General features: G+C 36.8%; 1 protein-coding gene and 1 long non-coding RNA gene across 6 annotated transcripts in view; both read left to right on the forward strand.

Annotated features, from left to right (window-relative positions):
- Window positions 1-25,869, forward strand: part of IL15 (interleukin 15) — a 49,949-nt gene that overhangs the window by 14,510 nt on the left and 9,570 nt on the right. For 3 of the 5 annotated variants that reach the window (XM_085057491.1, XM_085057490.1, XM_085057489.1), the window contains 5 exons: window positions 15,814-15,923; window positions 16,333-16,414; window positions 16,575-16,616; window positions 17,457-17,600; window positions 18,154-18,358. In XM_085057491.1, the coding sequence (XP_084913617.1) occupies window positions 15,814-15,923; window positions 16,333-16,414; window positions 16,575-16,616; window positions 17,457-17,600; window positions 18,154-18,267 (492 nt within the window). In that variant the 3' untranslated portion in view covers window positions 18,268-18,358. Of the gene's footprint in view, window positions 1-15,813; window positions 15,924-16,332; window positions 16,415-16,574; window positions 16,617-17,456; window positions 17,601-18,153; window positions 18,359-25,869 lie in introns of those variants that run through there. The other 2 variants (XM_085057492.1, XM_085057493.1) reach the window with 1 other exon arrangement.
- LOC146437639 (uncharacterized) lies at window positions 18,408-24,353 on the forward strand. The gene is made up of 2 exons (XR_014851454.1): window positions 18,408-18,533; window positions 19,028-24,353. It is a non-coding gene; the product is annotated as an uncharacterized LOC146437639 (long non-coding RNA).

A 25,869-nucleotide genomic window follows, 5' to 3' on the forward strand; every position in this document is an offset into this window, starting at 1 on the left:
TAAGAGCAGTAGTGCAAGCAGGATTTTTCTCCTGTCCATGTTCCAGTGCCTTCAGTCCTCTGACATCCCCAGACGAAGTTGGAACCAGACCTTTTTTGCAAAGCCAAATGAAGATGTGTTCTGTCTCCAAGTTTTCCAGATGGTAGTGGGAACAAGGGGAAAACAATGAAACAACCCTTCCAAAGCTTATGAAAAATACAACTTTCATGACTGTTGCTGAGGAGAAATGGATGTAATATTTTCTGTTCCCTAGCTCCCAAGTGAGGATAACAAAGTCTCTTGCATTGGTCATTCTACAGTTTCTTGAGATTGCCCCTCCTACACATTTTTTCTGGTGACTGAATCACAGGCAGGGTAGTGAAGTGATGTCACATCAGTGTCCAGTGCAGATACGTGAATCACTTCTTTCACAGCATTCAATGGTAGCTGCCCAAGCCAAGACATACTGATTTCCTTACTGGAGTTATTCTGGAAGAAGTTTATTCACAGCTTCTTTTCTTTTATCTCTGGAGGAAAGAGAGAAAAATGTCAGCATGTCAACTTACTTTCAAATGAAATTGTCTTCAAGTGGCAGTGTATTAGCCTTTTTTTTTAAATTTTCATTAAGAAAAACTCCCCCTGTAAATGCAATCTAGACATTTCACTTCATCTCAAAATAGATGATTAAGTCCTTTCAGAGGGAATGTGGGATTCTGTTGGATTGACCACAACTACAATCCTCCTGTACTTTCTAACAGACATCCTAGGGAGATTGAGCAGCAGTTGAAGGAGGAAAAGACCTCACAGTGCCACTTGTATGTACTGATTTAAGGAAAACACATACGGAAATAACAGTTACTTTTATAAATTCTGTTAGTTATAAAAAAGTACAGTTTATATTAAAAATATATTTGTCATGCATGTCTCTTTTCAATGCTTTCAGCCAGCTTCTAACTAAACTCATAAAGAAAAGGCTGCTATAAATGTAGTTGTTTCTCCTGCAAATAATTCAATACACTAGATTATTTATGTCTCACAGTACTGTTTGCAAAAGAGAGTTGTTAACCTTTATATCTTGGCTAAAATCTTGTGTGGGTATTTTCCCTCTCTTTTGAATCCTAAGTATGCTTTTCTTCACATCTCTGTCTCACATTCAAGCAAACTTTTCAGCAGAGAGCCTTGATTTGCATGATTTGAACACTTCTCTTCTATGTCCTTAATTCCTCTGTAATTTTTCTCATTTAGCCAGTTGTTTGTGTTCCCCAGAAATCCCTAGCTACATACAAGTAGAGAGACTGCTCCTGTGACTTCCCATTTCCTACAGAAACTAACTGGAAAACTACATGATTTTACTTTTTAATTTTGTTTTATTACCATTCCAGACAAACACAGTATTATTTAATGGACTACGGCTTTGAGCCTGCAGTTATGCTCATTTTGTTTCATACAAAAGAGATGTTTCTCACCTCATTATCCTGTTCCACACAGTTAGAGACTAACACCATTTCCCTGCTCCCTTGCTTCTATTCACAATGAAAGGTTGAGCCCTGATTTGCCTTATCTTAGATTTTTTAAGTGTATTTTGGTGGATTTAGTCCTTCAAAGATACAGCTCTCTGGGCTACTAAAGAGGCCTGTTTTAAAGTTTTCTGTAGTAAATTATCTGAATTTAATTTTGCAACATGATACTAATGCAAAGGGGAGATGATAAAATAATATATCAGCATTAAGGTCTGGAATCATATGAATCAGCTACAAAATTTTTCATTCTATCTGCTGTTGATTTGCAGGTAAAGTTGTCCACTTAGCTTTAGAGGCATGCTGTGGCATTTTAGACTTAAGTTTCTGTCTTCATGTCCTTCTGACTGGGATAGTGTTAATTTTCTTCCTAGTACCTGACACAATGCTCTGTTTTGGAATTAGGATGAGAATAATGTTGATAATACTCAGGTTTTAGCTGCTGCTAAGCAGAGCTTACTCTAATACAAGGCCATTTTATCTTGAGATTAGCGATTGTAACTACCAGTACTTAAAAAAAAATCCTCAAAGTGCCAAATAACTTAGGACTAAATTTTTGTTTAGTCTGCAGAAAACAATTGATTCAACCAAGGTCAGGCATAATCCAAATTCAGTGGTATCTTTTACTTACCCGTGCTGCCCAGCAGCTCCCCCTTCAGAGGCTCTTGTGAATATTAAAGCAAAAGGCAATATTTAGATATCCTTGAAGGTCTTTCCTCTTCTTTTATATATCCTTTCCCATTGTGAGAAGGTCCACATGCTGTTAATAAAAAGATTAAGCTGTGATATGCAGTTGCAGATGTGTTACGAGACAAATAGCTCCCCCAGAATATGGATGAATCTTCTCCAGAAGCATTGCGTAGGTAGCACTGAGGTTCTAACTGCGAAGTATTTGGTTTAGCAGCCAATCTCTCAAGAACAATTCCACTGTGTGAGCACAGAGAAGAAACTAATGTAATTTCTAAGGAGCAGGATGGTTGTTTACCTGAAAATCTACATTGACATTCCGGAGAGTGAGCATAATCCCAGTTGAAAACTCTGCTATGGGTACCTGCTGTTATCGTTTGCATTGTCTCTAGCTAGAACACAAAGTGTAGTTTTCCTTTATAGTATTTAACTTTTCTCATGTTCTACTTTGGAAACAATTCCTTCTTTTTGCTGTCTTCCGTTTTTTTCTGTTTTTTTCTCTTTTTTTTAAGGACAAAATCCCCACTCATTTCCTGCCCTCATGTAACTGAAAATATCTCTCAGATTCATAAGATTTTATGGTTGCCTGTAGATTATTGTGCATAATTTAAATGATACATTAATATTTCAGGTCTCATTTTAAATGGTGTGCAATTTCAGGATACACGGGTCACAGTGAGGACAAAGTAGTTTTGTAGTACTTTTCATTCAGCTAAAGATGAGCGACATGACAATAATGCAAATTTATGTGCTGTGCCTGTGTGACAACTTTTACAAAGAAAATAATAATTTGACTACCACTCTGAGCAATATACAGTGTTGAAAATGAACTCAGGCTCTGTGTTACACTTAGTAAAAGTGACTTTTCAACAGTGTCGGGGGTTGAGAATTTCTTCCCATTCCTGTTACTAAGCAACAAATATATGTTTAGAGCGATCAAGTCTTTTGTAAAAGACAAAAGCTGGGCTTTGGGCAGGGCACGGGAAGGGAAGAGCCAGCCCTGGGAACAGTCTCTCGTGGTTCGGACGCTGAGAGGAGAGGCTGCTTTTTTTTTTTTTTTATTGCTCTTCGCCTTGGACCAGAGCGAATCCAACTGTGCCCTGTTTTTTTCCTCTTCTCCTGGCTGGGTGAGCTTTGATTCAACCTTTCTCCTCACGGGGAAGGGCACGTTTTCCCCCCCGGGCTGCGTTCCCTCAAGGCTGCTGCTGGGAGAGCCCCGCGGCCCCTGCTGCCTGCCCCCGCCCTCTGCCGCACAAGACCGTGGCGTCTGCTGTGACTGCAGAAATCCTCGCTGGCTGGGGAGAGAGAGAGAGAGAGAGAGAGTCGGCACCCGCCCCTGCTGCCCTGCTTTCTCGCTGCTCCGAGCTGCTTTTCGCTGCCCTGCGTGTTTCTCAGCCTGTCCGCCATTGCAGCTCCCCGACGCTGACCTGACCCTGCGCCACAGCGCCACCTGCAGCTGCTTGGGAGTCATCGCACCTGCCCTGCCCGGCCGGGAGCTCAACAGCGCCCCTGCTGCTTGCAACTGTGATTGCACCACACGGGAGAAGGCTCAGCAGCTCACAAGTTATCTGCTATTGGTTTCCTGGTTCTAGTTGTGGTTGCTATTATTGTTACTGTTTGTTTATAGATACTAGTAAAGAACTGATACTCCTTTTTCCCATACCTTTGCCTGAAAGCCCTTGATTTACAAAATTAAATAATTCGGAGGGAGGAGGGGAAGAAAAATCACATTCTCTGTTCTAGGGGAGGGTTCAACCTCTCTTGGCAGACACCTGTCTTTCAAACCAAGACAAACAGCAATGTGGTCCAGTAATACGAAGGGCTAGAAGTGATCCTCTGCCCTCTTTAGGATCTGAGGGGTTTTGCCAGTACCTTTCCTAACAACTTAGTACTCAAACCATGTCAGAAGCATGGAGCATCCAAAAACTAGGACAGAGTGATTTATCTCATAATAACTTAGGACATCTGTTTTGTCCTGACTTAAATATCAGAAAACAACATATCCTTAATTTAAATTTTAAAAAAACCCGTTTATACTTTAATTATTTTCTAAAGGGTCATTTTCTCTAATTCATATAACCAGTTAAAATGTTTACAAAGAAAAAAACCTTAACTTTAAACATCCTACTTGGTATTTCTAACAAAAAAACCAAAAACATAACATAATGGCATATTTTAAGACATTTTCTAAGTTACATTCGGGTTCTTAGCTGTTGCAAGGCTTTTATCCTATAAATTTTAAATGACAACTTTTTGCTTTGTTTTGCAGTTTACTTACAACTTTTGTCAGTCTTGATGCCAAAGAAATGGGACTAGAAATAATAATAATAGGATCAAAGAATATTTGAACCATGTCTTGTTCAAGATAAATGTGCCTAGCTAAACTATGACTAACATAGAAGAAAAAAAGGAGCATTTTCAAAGTAACAGGTTATTCTTTTTGCTCACTGGCCCTCAGATTTTCTGAAGGACAGGGAAGCACCTTTGGGAAAAATATGTTAAGCATTTGAGTAGTATAAATGCTTCACTGTTACTGAAACCAATAGATTAAGCTGGTATTTTTCATCCCTTCAGCTGACCACAGACTTGGGTTGATGGGGAGCAACTTTGTTATGTGCTCTGAAAAATTCTACACATTCCTGCCTTGGTGTAGAAAGCAATCTTGAAAGTATGCTACATTGTCCCAGGTATTTAAAATTAGTAAACACAAACCCATGCTTTTTGCAATTCATAGTTTAAAACTAAGAGAGAAGATTTTTTTTTTTTCTTTCTCTCAGCTAGATTGCTCAGTTTTGAAATAGGTATTGCAAATGATGAAAATGTTCTCACAGTGCCTGGTGAGCTGACATAAAAATCAAAATCAAACCTACAAAGAAATAAAATACTTGTTTTCAGGAAAAGGGTGGATACCAGTATTTGCTCCATTATAATGTTTGAAAATAATCTGTATATAATAATATATACTGTAATATAATAATATAATAATATAATCAGTCATAATTCAAGACATTATGACATTGTGACTTTTAGAAAACTCAATCTGACATAAAAAATGAAAGCTGGGTTCTCTTACACACATGCTTGTAAAAGCAGTGCTCTTCAAAAAATTACATTATAAAGAGGCCTCATTAATGTAACATTTTGCATTTTTAAATTACTTGCTATCATATTTTATTTTTAGTACTCAGCAAAGGCTGTTAGAATGGAAACATAAGCTGAAAAAAAATTTACATAGAAGAAATTTTTACATCAAATTCTAAAAAATTAATTAAAAAGCAAATATTTATCTGTGCTGATAAACAGCAGGGGAAAAAGGGCTAGAGAACTTATAAACTTGAAAACACTAGCACCAGGTCTGACAAGCTTTATACGCAGTCTCCTTTGCTGTAGAACAGGGATGTATGAGGGAGGTATCAGTATGCTCTTCCCTTGGCATTCTCAGCTGGATGCATTTGGGCACGTCAGGCCTTTGCTTGCAGTCAGCTCTGCTCTTCCTAAATTTTGTGTGCTTCTCTAATTCATATCAGGTACATGTACCTATTTTAACCTGTAAGGAATATAACCTCATCTTATTACCCATGAGGTATACATTACAGGAGACCAGCACAGGCTAATGAAATGTCATTACATGGGACATAATTCTTCTAGCATGATTTTCTGCAGGCCTTTGACTGTGCAGAAGCTGTGTAAAGAAAGCTTTAATATAAAACAGATTGCCAACAAGATGACTCCTGTGGCCACTCTGATAGAAAACTGTTGCTGGCTGCCTATACAGGTCTAGGATAAAGATCAGTAATGTCCTTCAGGCTCTTACAGCAAAAGGTAGAAAACGCAGAGGGACAAAAGCAGACACAGCAACTTTCATTGCAAGCTCAATGTCCAAGTGTAAAACAAACTGTAGCATTAAATCCTTATCAATTTTCAGGAAAGCCTTTCGGAGATGGCACACAGTAGTGTCAGGAATGCATAATGGAAAAATCAAGCATGTAAAATTTTGAAAAAGAATTAGGGAGAAAGTTTTGTTTCCTGGGTCTGAAATGCTGCTGGACCTGTTCTTGCAAAAGCTTGGAAAACTTCTAGGTGTCTGTTCTCAGGAGAAGGAGTCAAGTGCAACAGTTCAGAAATTCAGCTGCTGGAGAGTAGGAGCAAAAATCAGTGAGCTTAGTTAGAAACGCAGAAATTCCTGATTTTAGGGAAGGAAAATGTAAACTTCTTCAGCATACACATTTCAGTCATACTCTCTGCTATGCTGATTACCCAGTTTGCATGAACTATGGAGAAGGCACAGGGAACATTGAAGAAAGAACATTTTGTGCTTTCTTGATCCTTAAAATAAATGTTTGTTTATATTGGCCACAGCTCTGGCTTTCATTGGGGAGTTGGTGTAATCTATCAAAGTAACAAGAATGTGCTGATGTGCTCACTCTGACATGAGACAGATGCAAGACAACTGTTTTGTTCTGATTTTTTTCCCCTTCTATTGATACTGATCATATCTATCTAATGATACTGATGCTATCATTAAAGTTTTCAAAAAAACCTCAAAGTGTAATGCTCACATGGACAGAGTCAGCTGGTTCCTTAGCACCTTGAGGACCCACATGGAAATGCCCAGAGATTCATTATAAGCAGCATGTCATAGAGAATAAGAGTTGGGTATAAAGCTAAGCCTCAGTACAGAAACAGTACAGAAACAGAAGTTTCAGTACCCATGTTTGGGCAGTTTGGGACTCATCTGTGATAATTCCCATGAATTTTCCTTACTGCCTTCAGTTGCATTGTGGCACGTGTTTCTACGTGCATGATGCCTATTTTGGCTTTTAGACCAAAAAAGGTGCCATGCTCTACGGGAATGGCCATATATTTTTGGTGACTTTTAAATTTGATTCTAACTTTACCTACCAGGAGGACCTTACGTCTTGTTTGGGTGAGTATCTGCCAAACCCAGCTTTGTTAGCTGTTCTCTGCAAGTAAATTAGTTTGCAATGTTGTCTTTCAATTCAGGACAAACAGATACCTTGCTCTGGTGACCGGGAAGCAGTAAACTGGTGGCAGAGCTAAGAAAACCTATATAAGGCAGCAGGGTTGCACTGCCTTCAGCAAACTGAGTTGTGTTCAGGCACACAGTATGACACACAGTTATTAATATCACCAGTAACTTTTTTATTCTTAGATAGAGACCGTGACTGTGAGGCAGATAAAACACTGTATCAGCCCTTGTTTAGAATGACATAAGACTGATGTCTAGCTTTACCATTCGAAAGTGATGAAAAATCTTGCTTGAAAGAAAATATGGGGAAATCTGATCTTTAATTTCTCATCCTCTTATGCCGTACTATAATGTGGATGTGGCATATACTCTAAACCTACAGCTGAATCAGGCATTCATTTCAATGGGAGGTATTGAAAGCTGTCTGATTTGAACACGAAACTTTCCTTATTATTGATCTTAATCTGACAATGTGCCCTTTTGAGTTTGTAAGAAGTATCAATTTTTGGTGGCAGATTACATTATTCCCCAAAATGTTTCTTTTACTTTTCAAGGCTAATCATGATTCTGTAAGTAATATACACACACATATATAAAAATCTAATAAAATTGATTGGCTTTTTGCAATGTGGTCATGGATTAAATTTACAATGTGTATTTCACCTCTTACAGTTTATCTTGCCTCTTCTATGAGCATATCAGAATCATTTATTATCTCTCAATTACTCTCAACAAAGTGAGTTCCTTTTGGCTGGACATTTTGTATGTTAAACCAATGAAGTAAGTGATCCTACAGTGCAAACCTGTAATTTTAGCCAAGGGTTTCCCCTGTTGCGATTATATTGGTCCACACAGCTTTAGAATATAAAGGCATCCAGGGATTAATTCTTGCTTTGCAATGTTGCCAATTACTTTATATACAGCAATTTATAACACCCCTGTTAAGTACTTCTTTCATTCTTTTTAAAAATACTTTTGTTTAAATGGATGTTCTCACTTATACAGTTGTCTTACTATGAGTGAATTAAAGTAACATAAAGCAGAAATAATTAATTTTCCAAATTTTCTTTCCTTTTCTGTGCTTATCCTATATGAAATAAATCTGTAGTAGAGATATTTTTTTCTTCTTTCTTAGAATCCTGGTTCTAGTTTTTCTGCCTATTGACCAGTTTAAAATAGTTTCTGTGCTGCTTTCCTAGGTTGTTAAATTAACCTGTTTTCCCCTGGTTAATATTTTGGTCAAAATTTCAACAATTCTGGAAATTAAAATAACTTAGTTGGTTTCAGGAAAGCTATGGCAATTGTCACACATCGGGATTTCATTCTGCTCTTTAAAGAAGATTAAAAGCACAAGAAAAAGTAGAGTGTTTCAAACTGCATTCTGCCTCTACAATTCAGGATCCAGCAAATTTCAGTGGAAGTATCACTGTAAGAGATGGTCACAGATTATAATTCGCCTTTTTAAAAAAAGCTCTGAAAATACTGCCTTCACCATTTTGAGAACTGCATTTGCTATTTTTAGTCTTTTATCTATTACAAGTGTGTAACAGACCTCTATTAGTGCATGGTCTTATTCACAGTCTTTAAGCTGAGTATTTTGCTAAGAATGAGATATTATTTGTTCCCATGACACCTATTTTTATGGTCTCAGAATTTCCAATTTTATGCAGTGGTATGACATATTGTCTATTTTTTGCTGTTTAAGTTTCCATGTTTAATACTGTTTTAGATGTTTATATCCTACCCCTAAAGGCACAAAAACTTATCCGTAGTTTTGTTCTTATTCCCTGCTGGGCATTTGTTGGTATGATAAAAAACCCACAAATAATATTTACAAGGAGTGCCTAACAGCACATATATAGATCAGGACACATTTTGCTAAACAAACTTCAGCTCTTGCTCTATTTTTTGTGTCTTACTAATGCCCTTTACATTTTGAATGTCTTGTTATTCCCACTGCTTATTTATTGGGGAGAACTTATTCTGAAAGGCCTTTTCACTAATTATTGCATATTGCATCCTGTGGGGTCTCATTTGGGGATCAATGGTCAAATCTAATCATCTGTGCCCTACAAATGAAAATTTTGCTATTTACCTTTTCATTACCATGTATTTGAGCTGAATTCATTTTGCCACTAGCAAAACTTGGGGAGTCTCTGTGTCAGTCATGGTGTTTGTCAAGCTAACCTCGCATCAACATCATATATCCTTGCATCAAGACAACATTAAGTTGATCTTTTACAATTTGAGAAGTGATTGATATCTTGAAAAGACTGACATTGCATGGGTGGATGCAAAGAGAAAGAAGCATGTACTAGCTTTCTTTCCCAGCTGCATTTTTCCATCTGGCAAATATAAGAGAGATCCTGAACTGACAGGCTGGGGGCAAGTCCAGCTTCTGGAGTAAGCAATGTGTTTGATGCCTCAGTCTCTCAATCATTTAAAAAGGGACCTTGCACGCCTATTTCAAGCAGAGCTATTAATGGAAGAGGTCTGTGGTCATGGAGTGGTCTTTTTTTTCTGAGAGAGTGAAAGCAGACAGGCTAAAAGGAAGGCTCTCAACCAAAAATGTTCATACTTATACTCAACTAATAATATTTAGCCCTAAATACTGCAGTACTTTAGTTGGGTTTCACTGCTACTGTGACTGTAAGTTTCTTTGCAAAGGTGTAATACCTTTCTGTGCCCCAAGGACAAACTCCCTCTCAGGTCTATAGCCAAGTACAGGACACATCTTCAGATGTGGTCTGAGCTCTGGGCCTCAAGCATATTTTGCAAAAAAAACAAACCAAAAAGGTTAAAGGAAATATTTGACTTCTTACATTTCAAGTTCTGATGTTTAAGGTATAGAGTGGAATAGCAATGACACTGTGACCTTATGGCAAAATTTTCAAACAGGCATTGCAAACTTTACTCTCTGGCATAAATGCCAATTAGCAGGAACACACAGGAGAAGGAAGGACTGTCAAAGCAAATCAACAACTACTTCAGCAAAAATAGAACATATGAATACAAAATATGATTAAACTGAGAGAGTCTCCTGCCATGCTGATTACAGAGAATACTCTTTTGAAGGTTAATGCTACTCTAATACAAACAGAATAAGCCATGTAGGATAGTACTCTGCAAGAGGGTCACCACTATATAACAAAAACAAGGCAAGCTGTAGTTCTTGGGGGGAGGGAGAAGAAAGGGAAGTTACCAAAGAGGAATTATATTTAAAGAATATTGAGTTTTAATGCTGAAAATAATGCTTTAGCCAGCCTAACTCTAGTTAAATACAAAAGTTCTAAGAAAGCACTTCATGATATAAAAGCTTTAGGACATAACAGTCTAAGACATGATTTGGCTCTCATTCAGACAAGCATTCAGCCATGTGATTCAGTTTAAGACCCAGGAATTCCACTGGCTTCCTTGCTGGATCAGTAACTACAAGCCAGACAGATGCATGGAAAGCTTACTCTGAGCTCCTGGTAACACCTGGTGGAACTTGAGTGCTAATTTCCCAGGCTTCTATGCAAAGATTGGTAGGAATAGAGAAGAAGAACTACAATGGCTCTGGAATCATAATGGATTCAGGCACCATGATAGCACAGAAGCAGCTCTTTAATTATTGTGGCATCAAATGGTATTCAGAAGTTACCAGAGATGTAAAATAAGTTTTTTTGATAGGTGGGACTAATCTGTGGAAATTGGAAAAGAATTTAAAGTTCTGGTACTAGATCCCATCCTAAGTAAATATTACTAATATTCTTTCTGTTGACAAAAAAATCCTGATATGCAAATAAAATTAGCATCAAAGTGTATTTGAGGGCTGTACCTATAGGTAGCATCTGCTCCAGAGTTTCTTGTTGTCTGAGAGAACATTAATGAGGTTCTCTATCTTTATCTCTGAATTCAATCTGAATAATTACATTCTGACACTAATTCATATTCAGGGGGGTTTTTTAGTTGTTTCCCTTTGGTTGTTTCCTATAAGCAGCCTAGAGGAACTTAGGAATGAAAGAGCAGAGATCCTTCAGTGAGTCTGCTCCTTTGACTTTCAGTGTTTCCCAGCATTTACTCCATGACGAGGCACTAAGAACATGTCTTTTCTCTAAAACCTATGCATAATCCATAAGAATTTGATTTAAAAATTACTTATTTAGGGCTCAATATGGAAACATCTATCTAGTTCAGAAGTAATGCTTTCTTTATGGGCTCCATTCCTCTACCAATTACTTCCATTAGCTTATGAAATCTTTACTTTCTGTGGCTTCTCTCCTAAAAATAGCCCCAAAACTTAAAAAATGATGTTCTTTTGGCACAAGACTAAGGAAAAAAAGCCTGATTTTCTTCCCAGTCTTACAGACTGACATTAAAAATGTTCTGTGTGCTTCTGAGCAGAGAGAAGGAGCTCAAACATTATGCACAATGCACAACCTTAAATAGATGCAACACTCTAGTTTTGCAGCTACTTTGCACTTTGTCCCCTTGAAGGTAATTGCACTAGGGCAAGAGGACAGAACAATTAATTAGTGGAGCCAACAAGAGGAGGATTGCAGAACAAGAGCCACAGGGTGAGAATTTGTTGGGGGAGGAGACAGAGTTCTCTAAAGGAGGCTCTAATTATTGTGGCAAAAGGAGCACTGAGGAATTGCAGCAACAATGCAAATGAATGGGTGTTAAACTCAGCTTTGCGTTATGTAGACAGTACTTGAATATGGATCTAAAAAAACCCTACATTATGCATGAGATGCTGCTCAATAAAATTCCAAGGACTGGAGAGAGCTGGAGGTGATGGTACAATTTTAGAGGGAAATTTGCAGTAGTAACAGAGAAAAGAAGATTGAAAGTACTTTGCTGTGCAAGAAGCCAATGAGAAGGTGCTGAGGACACACATTTGTAGAACAGGGCAGAAGAAGAGACTGACTAAAATAGGATAAATAATGTGCAAGAAGTCTATTTCACTACAGAGTTAAAATGAGAAATGGGAAAACAGGTTGTTACAAGAGAGAGCTGTTTGAGAAGGCTTGTTTGCTCATGAGAACAAGGAAAGGAAAGGGCTGATCAAAGAAAAAAATCTGTGTGCTAGAAGCCAAGAAGTTATGGAAAATTTGACAGCAACGAAAAATTGAGAAGGTTAGGTTCCAGAGATTTGGGGTTTTTCTAGGGCAAGAGTTTTGTGCATTCTGAGAAATATTCTCAGGACATTCCAGGATTTTGAAAGAAGGGGACATAAATTTCTGGCAGGGGAACATGTTGAGGTCTGAGCCACCAATGTGATAAAGTAATGAATAAAACCCCAGCCGTAGGCAGTTCCCTTTTTCCCATAGAAACTGAAAATGTTATCACCAGTTTCTAAATCCCTCAGAAGATCTGAGTACATTGTATGTTTCCGGTCACTTGTTTTCAAGAACAAGGAAGCAGATGAGGAGTAAAGATACAAATAAAGAATAAAAATACAGTTCAAAATAAGGAGAAACAATAGAAGAACTTTGCCAATAGCACCAAATGGCATGGCCAGGAACTAAACCTCCTTACTTATGAATGTCTCAAGGATTCAATGAGAAATTTATAACCAAATATTAATAAAGTAGTTTAGACATATAGGCAGAAACATGTAATTTTAACTGTCTGTATTTTCTGTCACATGTAACTTAAATACTGTAAAAAGTTCTGAATATTTTCTTTTGGCTAACTTAGATTATTGTTTCTGTGACAGCCAAACAAGCAAAATCATTGGCTGTTTCTGCTTTGTTAAAGAAAAGTTTTTCCATTTGCTTATACATTTACTTCTTTAAAGAGAAAACAATACTACTGTATCTTAGACATCACTCAGAGGTAATTGCTCTGAGGGTATGCTCAGAGGTAATGCCTAATTAAAATTCATTATTGAAAAACAGCATTGCTTTCCAAAACATTATTGGGTATATCACGACTGATTTTTGGAAGAGCATACATTCACTTCCAAAGCCTTTAATCTTTAGAGTAGTGAATAATCAGGACACAAGCTACAGATAAAAATATTTATGTCTGTAAATATGAGCTGCTCCCTTGTCCAATGTTCACAGAGATGTAATGAAGACAGAGAGTAACTGGTTACTGATTACACAGAGTAAGGCGCTATCCAAAGAAAATTTTTACCTTTCAACATTGTGTGTTCAAATCAGGAGAACAATCTGTCAAAGCTTCTGAGCCAGCTAACAATGCTTCTGTTGTTGAATAATAGTTTGGATGAAAGAATTAAGAAATTCAAGTAGGAAATGGCCCTGAATTGATGAAAGAATGTGTTGGGGGATGTAGCTAACATTAAAGACCTCTTTATGAACAAATGAAGTACTCTTTAGAGTATGCATATAGTATATTTTTCACGTATTTATCATCAGTACAAGGTTTCTATTACTTCTGAAAGAAAAACATTTATTTTACATTAGAAATTATCATTTTGTTACAATAAAAGTTACCTACCATATTTAAGAAAGCCAAAGATGAAGACGACATTAATCATTAAGAACACAATGTCATCATAGTGAACAATTATTAAAAAGAGGAAACAAATAACAAACTAATGATAACCCTGGGCTGTTATTCACTAGACACTTTAATATATTACTTTCCTCACCATCAACACTTTGTTCTGCAGCATAAATTTGACAATGCATTTGGACTGGAACTCCCTCTCAAATCAGATTTTAAAGGCCCTGTAACACTAATTGTAAAATATGAAGCTGGTTTGTGCTTATGGACCCATAATAAGTCTTTCGTACTTTAATTTGTTGCCACTTCATCTCATTTTATAAAAACTGACTTGTAGAATGATAAAAATGTTTACCTAATGTAAAATGTTTCTAGTACAGTTTAAATTATTTTCCTAAAACATGAGGTTAAAATGTTTTCTTCAGCTGTATCCACCAATCAGATTTAAAATTTCTTTAAATATACTTGGAGTTTCCTCATAAAGCTACTTTAGAACTTCAATTAAATAATAATAAAAAGCCCCCACACCCAACAAAAGTAAGACATTTTCTAAGGATTACCATATCAAATCAAAGCAGTTAGTATGCAGATTTAACAAAAACAAGCAAAACCCAAACCCAAAAGAAGTAACATGACAATTTCAGATCGTTTACTGTAAAAAGGTTAAAGCCTTTCTATCATACTGTAGCAAAATTATTTAGCTCTTTTGACCGTAGATAAGCAGCTAGTAGTTATTTTCCATTGTTTTCCTGTACATTTTGAAAAATATATATTTATTAATACTATTAATAGTATTTTGGGTTTAGTACTCACATATTTTCAACTTCCATTTGTTGTGGAAACAGTGACAGGTTTAACCTTGCTTTCAGAACTACTCTGGCTGACCATAACACAGTATGCTCCATATGGAAATTGTTCAGAGGATATAGGAGATGTTACTTGCTCTGTGCTTACTGCAATTTAAATTATCATATAATCATTCATTTACACAGCTCTTGTTTAACAGGTTTTAGACAACCAAAGGGGATAAAAAGGGCTGAAACTGCTTCCCATTATTGAATGTGGAAATTTATGTAGGATTACGTAATTATGCTATTTCAGCTATATCATTGGGGCTTGGAAACAAAATAATTGCAATGCAGTTAAAACATTTTGTGTTTAAGAGAGTAGCAAATATTCGTTACGAATACTCTCCAGAACTCCTGTTACACATGTAGTCATTACTCTCCTGGCTTTGCTTTATTAAGGTGGCTTTCAGCAAGGGAGCTGCAATCCTGACAGTGCATGGATTGAGCTCCCATTTGGATATTTTTACCACTGCAGAGAGCTAGCTCTTGTTTTATTATGTTCTCTGGTCCATTTTTAAACCTTTGCTTGCACGTTTTCATGTAAAAAAATCACTGCTAAAGAAACGTCATTTTTGAGTCAGTTACAAAGTATTGCATATACAATAACATTAAGACCTTGGATCAAAACCACTGCAATGCTGCAGATTATTAACCTAAGTCTGTGAGGGAACATTATGAACTTTAATCAAAGGGCTTGCGACTTGGGAAAAAAGATTGCCAAGCTGTGCACAGGGAAATGCTTCCTGATGGATGACGCACAGCTCACAGCTTCTCCTTATTTTTAGTTGCCATACTCCACTGAGGAAATTCTTAAATGCATCACTGCCCACTATTAGACACTGTGTAAAGAAATGTAAGTATATAGTGTATCTAAATATTGACTGTAACATCTATGCACGTACCTATAGCATTTGATGCATTCACTGTAGAGTATCACATGTAAGCAACAACAGCATTGGAGTTAATGTTGTAGTTGAAGGTACTTCATTGAATTGGGTGACAAATAGTAGCCGGGGAGAGGTGGAAAGCAAAAGTTCTTTAATATTGCCTCTGCATTAATTTGCAGCCTGCAGTATGACCAGATAAATAAATAGGGAGCCCAGGAAAAATTCAGGATTTAGCAGTGTGTCTTCAGCTTCTGATTTTCTACCAACTGTTTGGTAAAGTGATTATACATTTCTCCAAGCTCCAAATCACTTGCTCTTTCTAGCTACACACAACAGGGTCTTGTCTTGATTGGATGTCTTGGCAAATTTGTTAAGTAAGTCAGTACTAAAGGAAAATTCTGTGCAGTCAGATTGTGATAAGGTATCACCTTGGTTGTGTCTTTCAGAAAACACACCTGAAAAGTGTTTGTCTGCAGTATCAGCTGTATTGGCTTCTGAACAGCCATTGCTTTTGCCCTTTAAAGAACGGGATGGGACTAATCATCTTCTTCCTATGGTAACTATCAAGCCAATGTCGATCAGACAGCAACTACAAATCACTTATTTTTACTATCACAGCTATTAGTTGTCTCCAGTCACTTTAGAGAATGGATTTGGAATTTTATTTTTATCCTTTTGAAGAATTTTAGGTATTTTACATCAGGTAACTGAACCTTTCTCACGCATTATATTCTACAAATCTGGCATTTAAAAATCCCCACACTGTTTGTACTCTCTGTGATGTGACATACAAAATCTATGTGATTTTGTGATTTGTCAAATGTGCTTGCCCCAAACACTGACCATATGTATCTATACATGTAAACAATGTATCTGTAGTATCTTATACTGCTGACTTTTTTCAGCATAAACATTGTAGATACCTCCCATTTAGCCTAATGGTCACTGTTTTTCTGCTGTTTTAGTGCTAATGTGCCAAAGACAGAAGCAGGGCATTGCAAGTGGGCAGAAGTTCTGGAAGATTTGGAGAGAATCAAGACATCTAAAGTAAGTTCATAAAAAAGTCAGCATTTCATACCATCATAGAAGAAGACGTAATAAAATATTTAGCACTGTACTCAGCTGAGAAGTATCAGTGAGAAGGAGCAGAGAAAGGGATGTTGTTTGTTAGCTAATGTTCATAATTCCAACTCTTGTTTTCTTTTAGGATATTGATGTCAGTTTATACACTGCAAATGCAGACGAGGATGTAAGTAAACTTCACCTTTGACCACAACTACTGTCTAATGTGGTGGCTTCCTTTCTTTACTATCTTCTCCTAAAGCAGACTTCTTCTAATTTGATAAAAGTGTCTAACATCAAATAATTTGCCCTGGAATAAATAGTTCTTCTAATCAAAGTGCTTATGATAAACTATGCAAGCAGATATTAATTATTTTTTTAAGTTATCTGCTACTAAAATAATCCATTAGAAGGAATGATCAAGGCCATGTTGGACGGGGCTTTGGGCAGACTGGCCTACAGAAAGGAATCCCTGTGCACAGCAGAGAGATTGAAATTAGAGGATCTGAAAGGTCCCTTCCAACCCAAACTATTCTGTGATTGTGTGATTCAAAATTGTTTTGTCAAAGCAAACAATGCTAAAATAATGCTGATATTCATTCGTAATTTAAGGGGGTATTACCTGCTTCCTCTACTCCCTTACCCCTTCTGAAATCAGATCTCTGAGTTAAAGTGTTAAAACTACTAAGAATAATATTAATTCCACTAGGTTTAGTTATATCCCAGGTTCCTATTCTGATTAATTGTTTTTCTATGTTCTTCAGTAAGACTGTGTTTCACCTCGTCTTAGCAAATTGCTTGGCCTTTTTGTTCTTAGATCTCACAGCCAATCTCTGCAGATATTCAAATCTATTTGAATAGTAAGAAAAGATGCCCAATAAGTATCAGTCAGCCACTTAGTGGCTGATTTTATCTTAAATTATATCTCACTTTTATACTTGTGGTTTAAATTATATTATAAATTATGTCCTACATTCACGTATTCTTTTTTAATCATAAAACTCTTGAAACTGCATTTTTTTTTTAGGAAGAATGCCAAGAACTTGTAATGAGGTGCTTTTTCTTAGAGACAGAAGTGATTATTCAAGAGTGTGGTATCAAAAATTGCAGTAAAACACAAGATGTATGGAACATATGGAAAAATGTAAATGAAAGCTTTGACAAAAGTAAGGTAAGTAACACCAACAGTCTGTGGAAAAAAGACTAATCAAAAATGTTTCTTCAATAGCAGGAATATCTCTTCCATTACATAAACAGTGGGAGTCTTACAGATGAAAAAAAATGAGATTCCATTAACCTGTAAATGTAACATGAAAAATCAGAGATTAGTGGCTTTTAGAAAAACACTGTCAGGATTTCCATCAAAGCAAATACTTTTGTGCATGCATACATATGTCAGGGGTTTGAATATGTGTGTAAATGACAAGTTTGCAGCTTCAGTACCTGAAGTCAGGTATGTTAGACACGTGTAGAAAAGTATCCTAATTTTCAAAGGGACAGTTATTTGCATCTCTCACTCCAGTAGTATACCTCTCAAAGGCGATCTTATTTAGAAAGTAAGCCAGGAACTGTACAGACCATAACTACCATGGAAACCTCCACTGATGTCTTCTGTAGCCATTACCTGCATTGGAATTATTCCCAAAATGGGGCAAAAAACCCTTAAATGTCTATGGGAAACAATAGATCAGTATCCTGCTTTACTATTGCATTTTGTTTTTCAGTTGACTTCCACAAAATCAGCAAAATGCAAAGAATGTGAAGAATATGAAGAAAAAAATTTTACAGAATTTGTACAGAATTTTGTAAAGGTTATACAGAGGGATTGCAAACACTGACCAAAAGACACAAGCTGGGAAACAAGATTCTTCCATGAACATCCTCAGAGAAATTAGATTATTGCAAAAATGAACTGGAAAAAGAACATAATTTACAATCGTCTTGGCTATTTCTTAATATATCTACTTCTATTGTGCTTGTTCTACCAAAGAACTCAAAGTCAAAACTTAGAATATTTATTTAAAGATTCTTCCTTGCCTTTTCTCCCTTTTGTACAATGCCAGCAACAGGGCATTAAAAATTGTCTCCAGTCTTCTCACAGAAGGTAAGGCTGGCACTTGGTTCTACTATCCAATGACAACATGTTTTGCTCCTTCATTTGTTACCTCTAACATGACTTTACTCATTAATGTAAAGGACTACAACTCCTTTAGCAGTTACAAAAGATTTCAGTTGAAATTTCAACCAAAGCAGTGTTAATTTCATTCTCAGAATAAAGGACGTGACCAAGTCTCTTACACACCTAAAAAACCCAACAACAACAACAAAACTCTAGGTGGTAGAAATCTGTCCTGTGTAGTAGAGTTTGTAACTTTGGTCTCTTTTGGGGAAAGAACTTCGAAGACAGGAATCACTTTTGAGCAATTATTGGAAATCATGGTAACTGTATTTCTAAGACTCAATGCAGTCACCTGTCCTCTGGTATTTCTGCAATGTTGCTCAGTCTTCTTTGGGCTCCTTCTAAACTAACTGCTTTCCTCATGATTCATATCCATGTCATACCAGCTGCTATCCGTAATACATAATTCTTTCCTCCAGGCACCTCTATTTCTCTGTCTTCAGTTGATAAATGTCTGAGTCATTCAGCTGTCCACTTACCAGGAAGGAAGTCTCAATCTCATTATGGCAACAAGCACACTGCCTGCTTCTCTCTTATTGCTGGGATGCTCCCAACAGTCAAATCTTTAGCACTCTGAGGAGATAAATCTGCAGTCAACTGCAAGAGGATGAACGTAAATGTGAGCACGTGGGATGTCATCTTCCAGGGAACTTGTAGACAAACGTTGGTAAATTCATAAGCACATTGGTATCAGCATTAATCACTTCTAGACATAGCACAAATGAAATATTTTCCACCACAAAAAATCCACAAAAGAAGTGTTTATTACACAGTTTGGATGAAATAAAATGGTCCTATATTTTAATTTTTTCTGTAAATCAGTGGTGTGCATTTAATATGATTTTCCCTTACCTGATGTCATATGCACAGGTAAGGTAATGCCAAGTTACAACTTTGGTCTTTAGTCAAAGACATAAAGGGAATCCTTTTTTCTGGATTTGAGAGAGCAGCAGTAGACTCATGACAGAAGAACCAAAGCGCTACTTTGTTTGGAGTTTTCTTCATCTTGACCATTTTGAAAATCAATTTGCAGATTAGTTTTGTTTTCCATTAAACCATTTACCAGTGGCAAATACGTTAAATACTGTAAATTTTTCTTTCCAAAGAGTATTGTTAGGTCTGTCACTCAGCTTGTCACCCTGTTAGCCACTTTCTTTTGGACAATGGCCATATCCTTTTTATTTTGTTTTACCTCTACCTGGTCCAGGTGCATATTCTGTGATGAAAAGAGGCCATTTGCTAATCTAGGTCTCCAGCATTTCTCCTAGGGCTTACTTTTTTTTTTTTTTTTTGAGAGCTAAGCAGCCAGCTGAAAGCTTTACTACATCCTGAATCCAGTGGTTATACTAAATTAACTGATTGACATAAAGGATGAACTAAATTAAGGACAGCTTGTTACTTGTTTGGATTTTGTTGGTTTTTGGGGTTTTTTTTTCAGTTAGGAAATTCACATATATTCCAGAGCAAAAATTTCAATACGACTAAAACAATGACACATCTGATCTGACTTGTTAATCTGGCAGGCAGAACAGTGTAAACTGATTCAGAGTGGCAACTTTTGAAGTAAACATGCCCAGGTTGAAGAAGGTATTTCTTCTACACAAGGTCGAGTTATTTGTGTGGCATTTGCTAGGTAATATTTTCCGGCTGCTGTTGGCAAATATTAAGGAAAATATTAGTGCTCTATTTTCTCCAATTAATCCTACTCAGTTTGGTGACTAAGGAGACTCATACCAGAGTGTTTCTGTGTACAGAAAGAAAAATAACTATCTTTTGACACTAGAGTAGAAGAATAATGCTCCTACACAGAAGTTTTGGACTACACAGTCCTGTGTTCCTGACTTTGCAATAATTTAAAATCTGCTTTTCCTTTCCATTCCCAGTACTCAGTATCCATATTTCTTGCCTATATCCTAACAGGATAATGCAAGTAGCACTAGTGCAGATGATGTCTGACAGCCCCTGCCTTCTTGATGTTTTGTTGGACCCTGAAGATAAATATAAGTTGTTCATCCATAGAATGTTGCCTCTAGTGGCTCCCAAATATTTGGGCACCTGTTGATCAGGTACTGCTCAGATGATTTCACAGACATTTTAAATTCTGAACTGCTTGTACCATTCTTGTTGGGACCTTCACTCTTTTGAGGAAAATATAAAAAAGGGAATTCTTTGCCTGCAGTGAAGTAGATGGGGAATCAACAGCGATTTCAGATTATTCTTCTCATTCATATGGCTATGTGAGAAAAATAATAGTAAAGAAATGTACATTAAAATCCATTCCAGCCCCATGTTGCAAAAGCTCAGGGAGGTGAATATTTGAGTCAGTGAACCTGAAGTGCAGTGGTAGCACTTACAAACGAGGGCAAACAGTGTATTTGAGATGTATGTATCTATATAGATATACCTCAACAGGCATTCTCCAGGGACAAAGCAGTGTTTCAGCTGCTTCAACCCTTCCACCAAAGTTTCAGGTTCAAGGTTTAATAGAACCCAAGGTGTGTAGCTACTGTAGAAACCAAAACAGTGTGTCCTAGGCCACATGGCACTAGATAATCATATCACTACCCATGCCAAGTACATAAATTACACATGCAATTGTTAGTCAACTCATTTGTCTAGGCAGCTGCATCATAGTTAGTGTAGTTCTACTGTCCACGAACCGCAAATTAAGTGCCCTGTCATCCAGTGAATCTCTTTCTGTGACTCAAATCCTTTTTTAGTTTAATGTGGGCAACACCACAACAAAATGAAACTCATAATATTTTGTTGCATTTCTCATAGGAATAATATGGAACAAATGCATAGGAACAATATGATACTAAAGTAACCTAAGATTAGCCTCGGTGTAATTATCAACAACTCCAATATCACAAGATTTGCTCTCATCACAGTTATGCTGAAAGGTGACTGAGCTGCCAACCCCTTCCTTCAGAAACACAGGAAACGTGAAACATCCACTGCAGGAATGAGGTCAAATAGAAGGAAGGAAAATAAGTGAAAGTCATCTTAAGATAACAGTGAAAGCAAAATTATTACAACTCACTGTGAATCAACTGCACCCCATCTTTCAGAGTAGCAGAATTCAGCAAGGGGCTGGATGAAAATAAGGAAATTTGCCTGCAATTAGAAAGTTGAACACTAAATTTCAAAGAGTACTTCCCAGAACCGAAGTCAAATTATTCATGTCTTTACCTTAACAGACTCTAATGGCAGCTTTCTTTGAAAATTCCTATCCTGAGGCTCTGAGTCAAGGTCATGATAGAATATCTTGGCAGGAGGATTAAGAATGTGAGAATGAATTTACTGCTCAGAACAAGTGAATCAAATCAGAGCAAGAGACACAAATTTCATGGTATCCTCAGGTTAGTACTGGTGTTCTTAAGAACAGAAATAATATTAATTTTTATTCAAAGTGGCCTTCACTTGCAGCATATACATACGAAGGCCAAACTTACTAGCAATAGGAACAGCATTACATACTGGAATTTCTGTACAGCTTCAGGAGACTGATCAACATGACAGTGAGCCATACTTAAAAGGGACTGTTCTGTAACGTCTAAAGGGTTGTGTCTTCCCTAGAGGCAGAGAAGAAACAAACTTTTCTCATATGAACTCTATGGAATTTTACTCATATGGACTTAGGGAGGAGGAAAAGAAAGCCATAAATGAGCAAGCTAAGTATTTTTTTTTCAATAAAAAGTTCAAATCAGCACCCTGAAACTATGTCCTTCCAACTATTTTCCTTCAAACCACGCCAGAGAATTCATCTCTTCTCATCAAAAGACTTAATTAAGCCAATAACCAACATCATAAATAAAGACAAAAGGAAACAAATATGTTTCATAACCTCACCCTCCACTTCATGCTTGTTAGATGTGGTATTTTCTTGACAAAGTCAACCAGTAATCAATTTGCTTTGTAAAAATGGGGGAAAATATGAGACAATGCAATAAAGAATGAAAAATCTGCTTAGATGACTGACTTATCTGTGCCATGACGTAAGCAGCTTGCTACCTCTAAAAGTTAAAAACATATAGGAGAAAAAGGAATGAAGTTAGAATAGAAACAGAAATCAGGGTGGTTTTCTGGGAATTTTCCTGAGAAATACCAGAGGATAAAGAAGCTTATTTTAACTTTAAAATACCAATTAGTATCTTATAGTGGCTCTCTTCCTTCTGAGTCTGAATCAGATTTTTCAGAGATCAATGGTGACTAACTATTGGGTAAAAGCTTTAAAATCTCAGGTAGATGGTGAACTGGGAGGGAAACAGTCAAGGAAATATCAGGAGTTATCTAAGGTGTGAAGCATAATCTTTAGAATGTTCTCATGAACAAAATAAAAGAATTGAGTTATTGTGGACTAATTCATTAAAGTCCCTTTGTAAACACATATCCAACAGGAATGGATCATGACAGTTCCTATCAACCCTGATGCTATGTCACCTAGGAAAGAATTGAATCTTTCATCCTGTTTCTTCGAAACCTGATTTTCATAGGGAATATAAAAGGGTTTATATTCCAGAGGGATGTCTCCACAGTTGCTTCAAATTTATAAACCCAAATATTTATTTAAGATTCATCTTGTAACACAGTTTCTCATCATATTCAAATTCCCTAGGCAAGAAAAATCAACAGCATGATCTCACCTCCAAACTGTAATTCCACAAAGTCCTCAGCCATACAAACTTTGTCCCCTTTTTCTTTTCCTAGTGGGACTCAGTACTCCTCAGAGCTTTCCACTTCAGTATATACAGAACATTTTCTGATGTACTGTTTTTACAAGTGCTAGTAAAGGAAAACAAAGAACTGCAAGTAAATTCTTCTATGTCAAAATGCTTTCTTGAAATTAAATTTTAAAATGCATTGACAGTGCTGCTGAAGGAACCTTCATTAGACCCAAATACAGTATTTTGTTGTGAGCTGAAAAGAAGTCATCAACTTGTAGCTTTTTTCAATGCCTTTCAGGAAGCAACTGTGCTGAGCTTTTCAAGATGAAATATTGCATATCAGTAATCCTTTCAGAAACTTAATGGCTGCTCTACCAGACATGACAGACCTCGATAAAGTGACAAAGGAGAATTAAAGACAAATTTAAAATACCCTAACGTCACTGAAATATGGCCCAAACAATGATAACATTAATTGGAGCAGTGTATCTGTGCCACAGATAAAACTGAGAAATCATCCTTTCTAAAAGTTGCTTTTCCCAGCTCTTCTAAGACTCACATACTTCCTGCAGTTAACTGGAAATCTCTAGTCTTCCAATAATACAGGACATACTAGCAATCCCAGCTCAGGTTCTTTTGAGCCATTAGTTTCCCAATGAGCCAAAATTGTCTTTATCAAAAAAAGGACAAAAATCTAATATTTCTTATGATTGATAGAATCTACTGTTTTTCAGTGGAGTACTAAGAAGCTAAACCATACTTCTGGTCAATCTCAAGGCATTCAGGTCAGTTTATCCAGTCAGTAGTACATGGAACTCCCCAGCCCTCTGAGGTAGTGATACTGAACAGCAGGTATTAATCATAATCCATTATGACAGCTGGGTATTTCTTCTCCTCATTAACCTTAATCGTGGCTTTTTACATCATATTTTTCAAGAATCTTCTTTTTCTTCTATTAGTTGAAGATAAAAAATGAGAGATTGTATTTCCTTTGGTTGTTCTTTTGGCAAGCTTGCTACAACTAATTCAAAGAAAATTAGATCATTATGAATAAATTCTGTAACTTTTGCTGTAACAAGCCTCCTGCTTTCATGCATCATTTGACATTTTAAATTTTTAACTGAAATCTTCAGACAACATTTCTCTCTCTCTGATACTTCCTACTGCAGTACAGTGACCAGGCTTTATTTTACCCCAAACAATCCTCCTAGCAGTAGGTATCAGTCATTTGGATAAGTTAACTTAACCAAAATCCCTTGGCTGTACTGTAGTTTTATCACATCACAGAATTCCTTTTTAGGACCTCATTCTCCAGTATTTTATACCACTAATAAATTATGAAGATCTATCTGGGACAACTTAGACAATTCAATTCATTGAATTTCTGAAGTTGTTTGTAAGCCTTAAGTTCTCCAGCTATAACAAAAGAAAAAAGCAGATGTTAACCACTGGCTTAAAGACCTAAAGGGCTTTTTTTTTTTGGTCAGTTTAATGTCCCCTTTTTTTTCCCATCATGACCTTCTGGGATATTCTGAAAGCACTGATAATTCTGGATAGTCTGTAACTTATTTCAGCATTGGTGAAGGAATCTCAAGCAAACTTCCACAAAGCAGGCATCAATTGTGTCAGCAGGTGGGACATAAGCGTCCCCAGATATGTGCTTGTCCAAGGTCTCAATTACCTGGTGACTGTAAACCAAGCTATGAAAATGATGACTTGCCCTCCTCAATGCACAGGAAAAGGACACATCACCAGCAGCCAGTGGCTCTCTGGAAACTGTTCTTGAGAAGCCACAATTTCTGCCTCTGGGCAGTGGAGCTCCTGGAAGTCCTATTACCAGCCAAGTAGGATGGTGATGATGCTGTGAGACTATCATGGAACATGGTATTTATACAGATAATTTTCTTCTAGGAGAGCTGCCTTAAAATAAAAATTTCAAAGTTGTGTTCTCATGATTTCATCAAAGCTCTCTATGCCTATACAAATAAAAAGAATGGGTAAGGAGGCCAACAGGCACAGCACAGCCTGTTTGAGGTTGGCCACATGAATTAATGAGTCTGCATATAGTGCCAGAAAACAAGTATTTTTAAGCTGTATTGACATAAAGGGACAGTACAAAAATAATAGCATTGCTGACAAATATGCTACAAGGAGTCACAAGAAAGGGGTGAAGGCATAAAAAGTATTTTTTTTCAATCTCTCATCCTGAAAGTTATTCCAACCAATAAATATTAAAGTTGACAATATTTGGAATTTAACAGAGATACCTGTGACTTCTCTCACTAAGCTGTTAACTGCATCTTCCAAGCCTTCACACCATGACCAACCCAAGGAGTACTTTATGTTGAAAACAGAGCATCCCTCCTCCCTGACCAGCTACAAGTAGCATTTCAAGTGCAAACCACCTCAGTAATGGTAATCTTTTAACATCCAAAGTACCCTGAAACCACCATAATCACCCAAGCTCTGGGAAACTGAGGAAGAATGACACACAGCTATTTTTTTAGCCAAATGTCATGCCTATGAATGCTGAGACTAGCAAATCTCAAGGTTCTGAGAAGAAGGGAGTAAGAATTAAGTAACATATTCACTGT

The sequence above is a fragment of the Lichenostomus cassidix genome, chromosome 4, assembly GCF_008360975.1.
Source record: "Lichenostomus cassidix isolate B80296 chromosome 4, HeHo_3.0, whole genome shotgun sequence".
Classification (NCBI taxonomy): Eukaryota; Metazoa; Chordata; class Aves; order Passeriformes; family Meliphagidae; genus Lichenostomus; species Lichenostomus cassidix.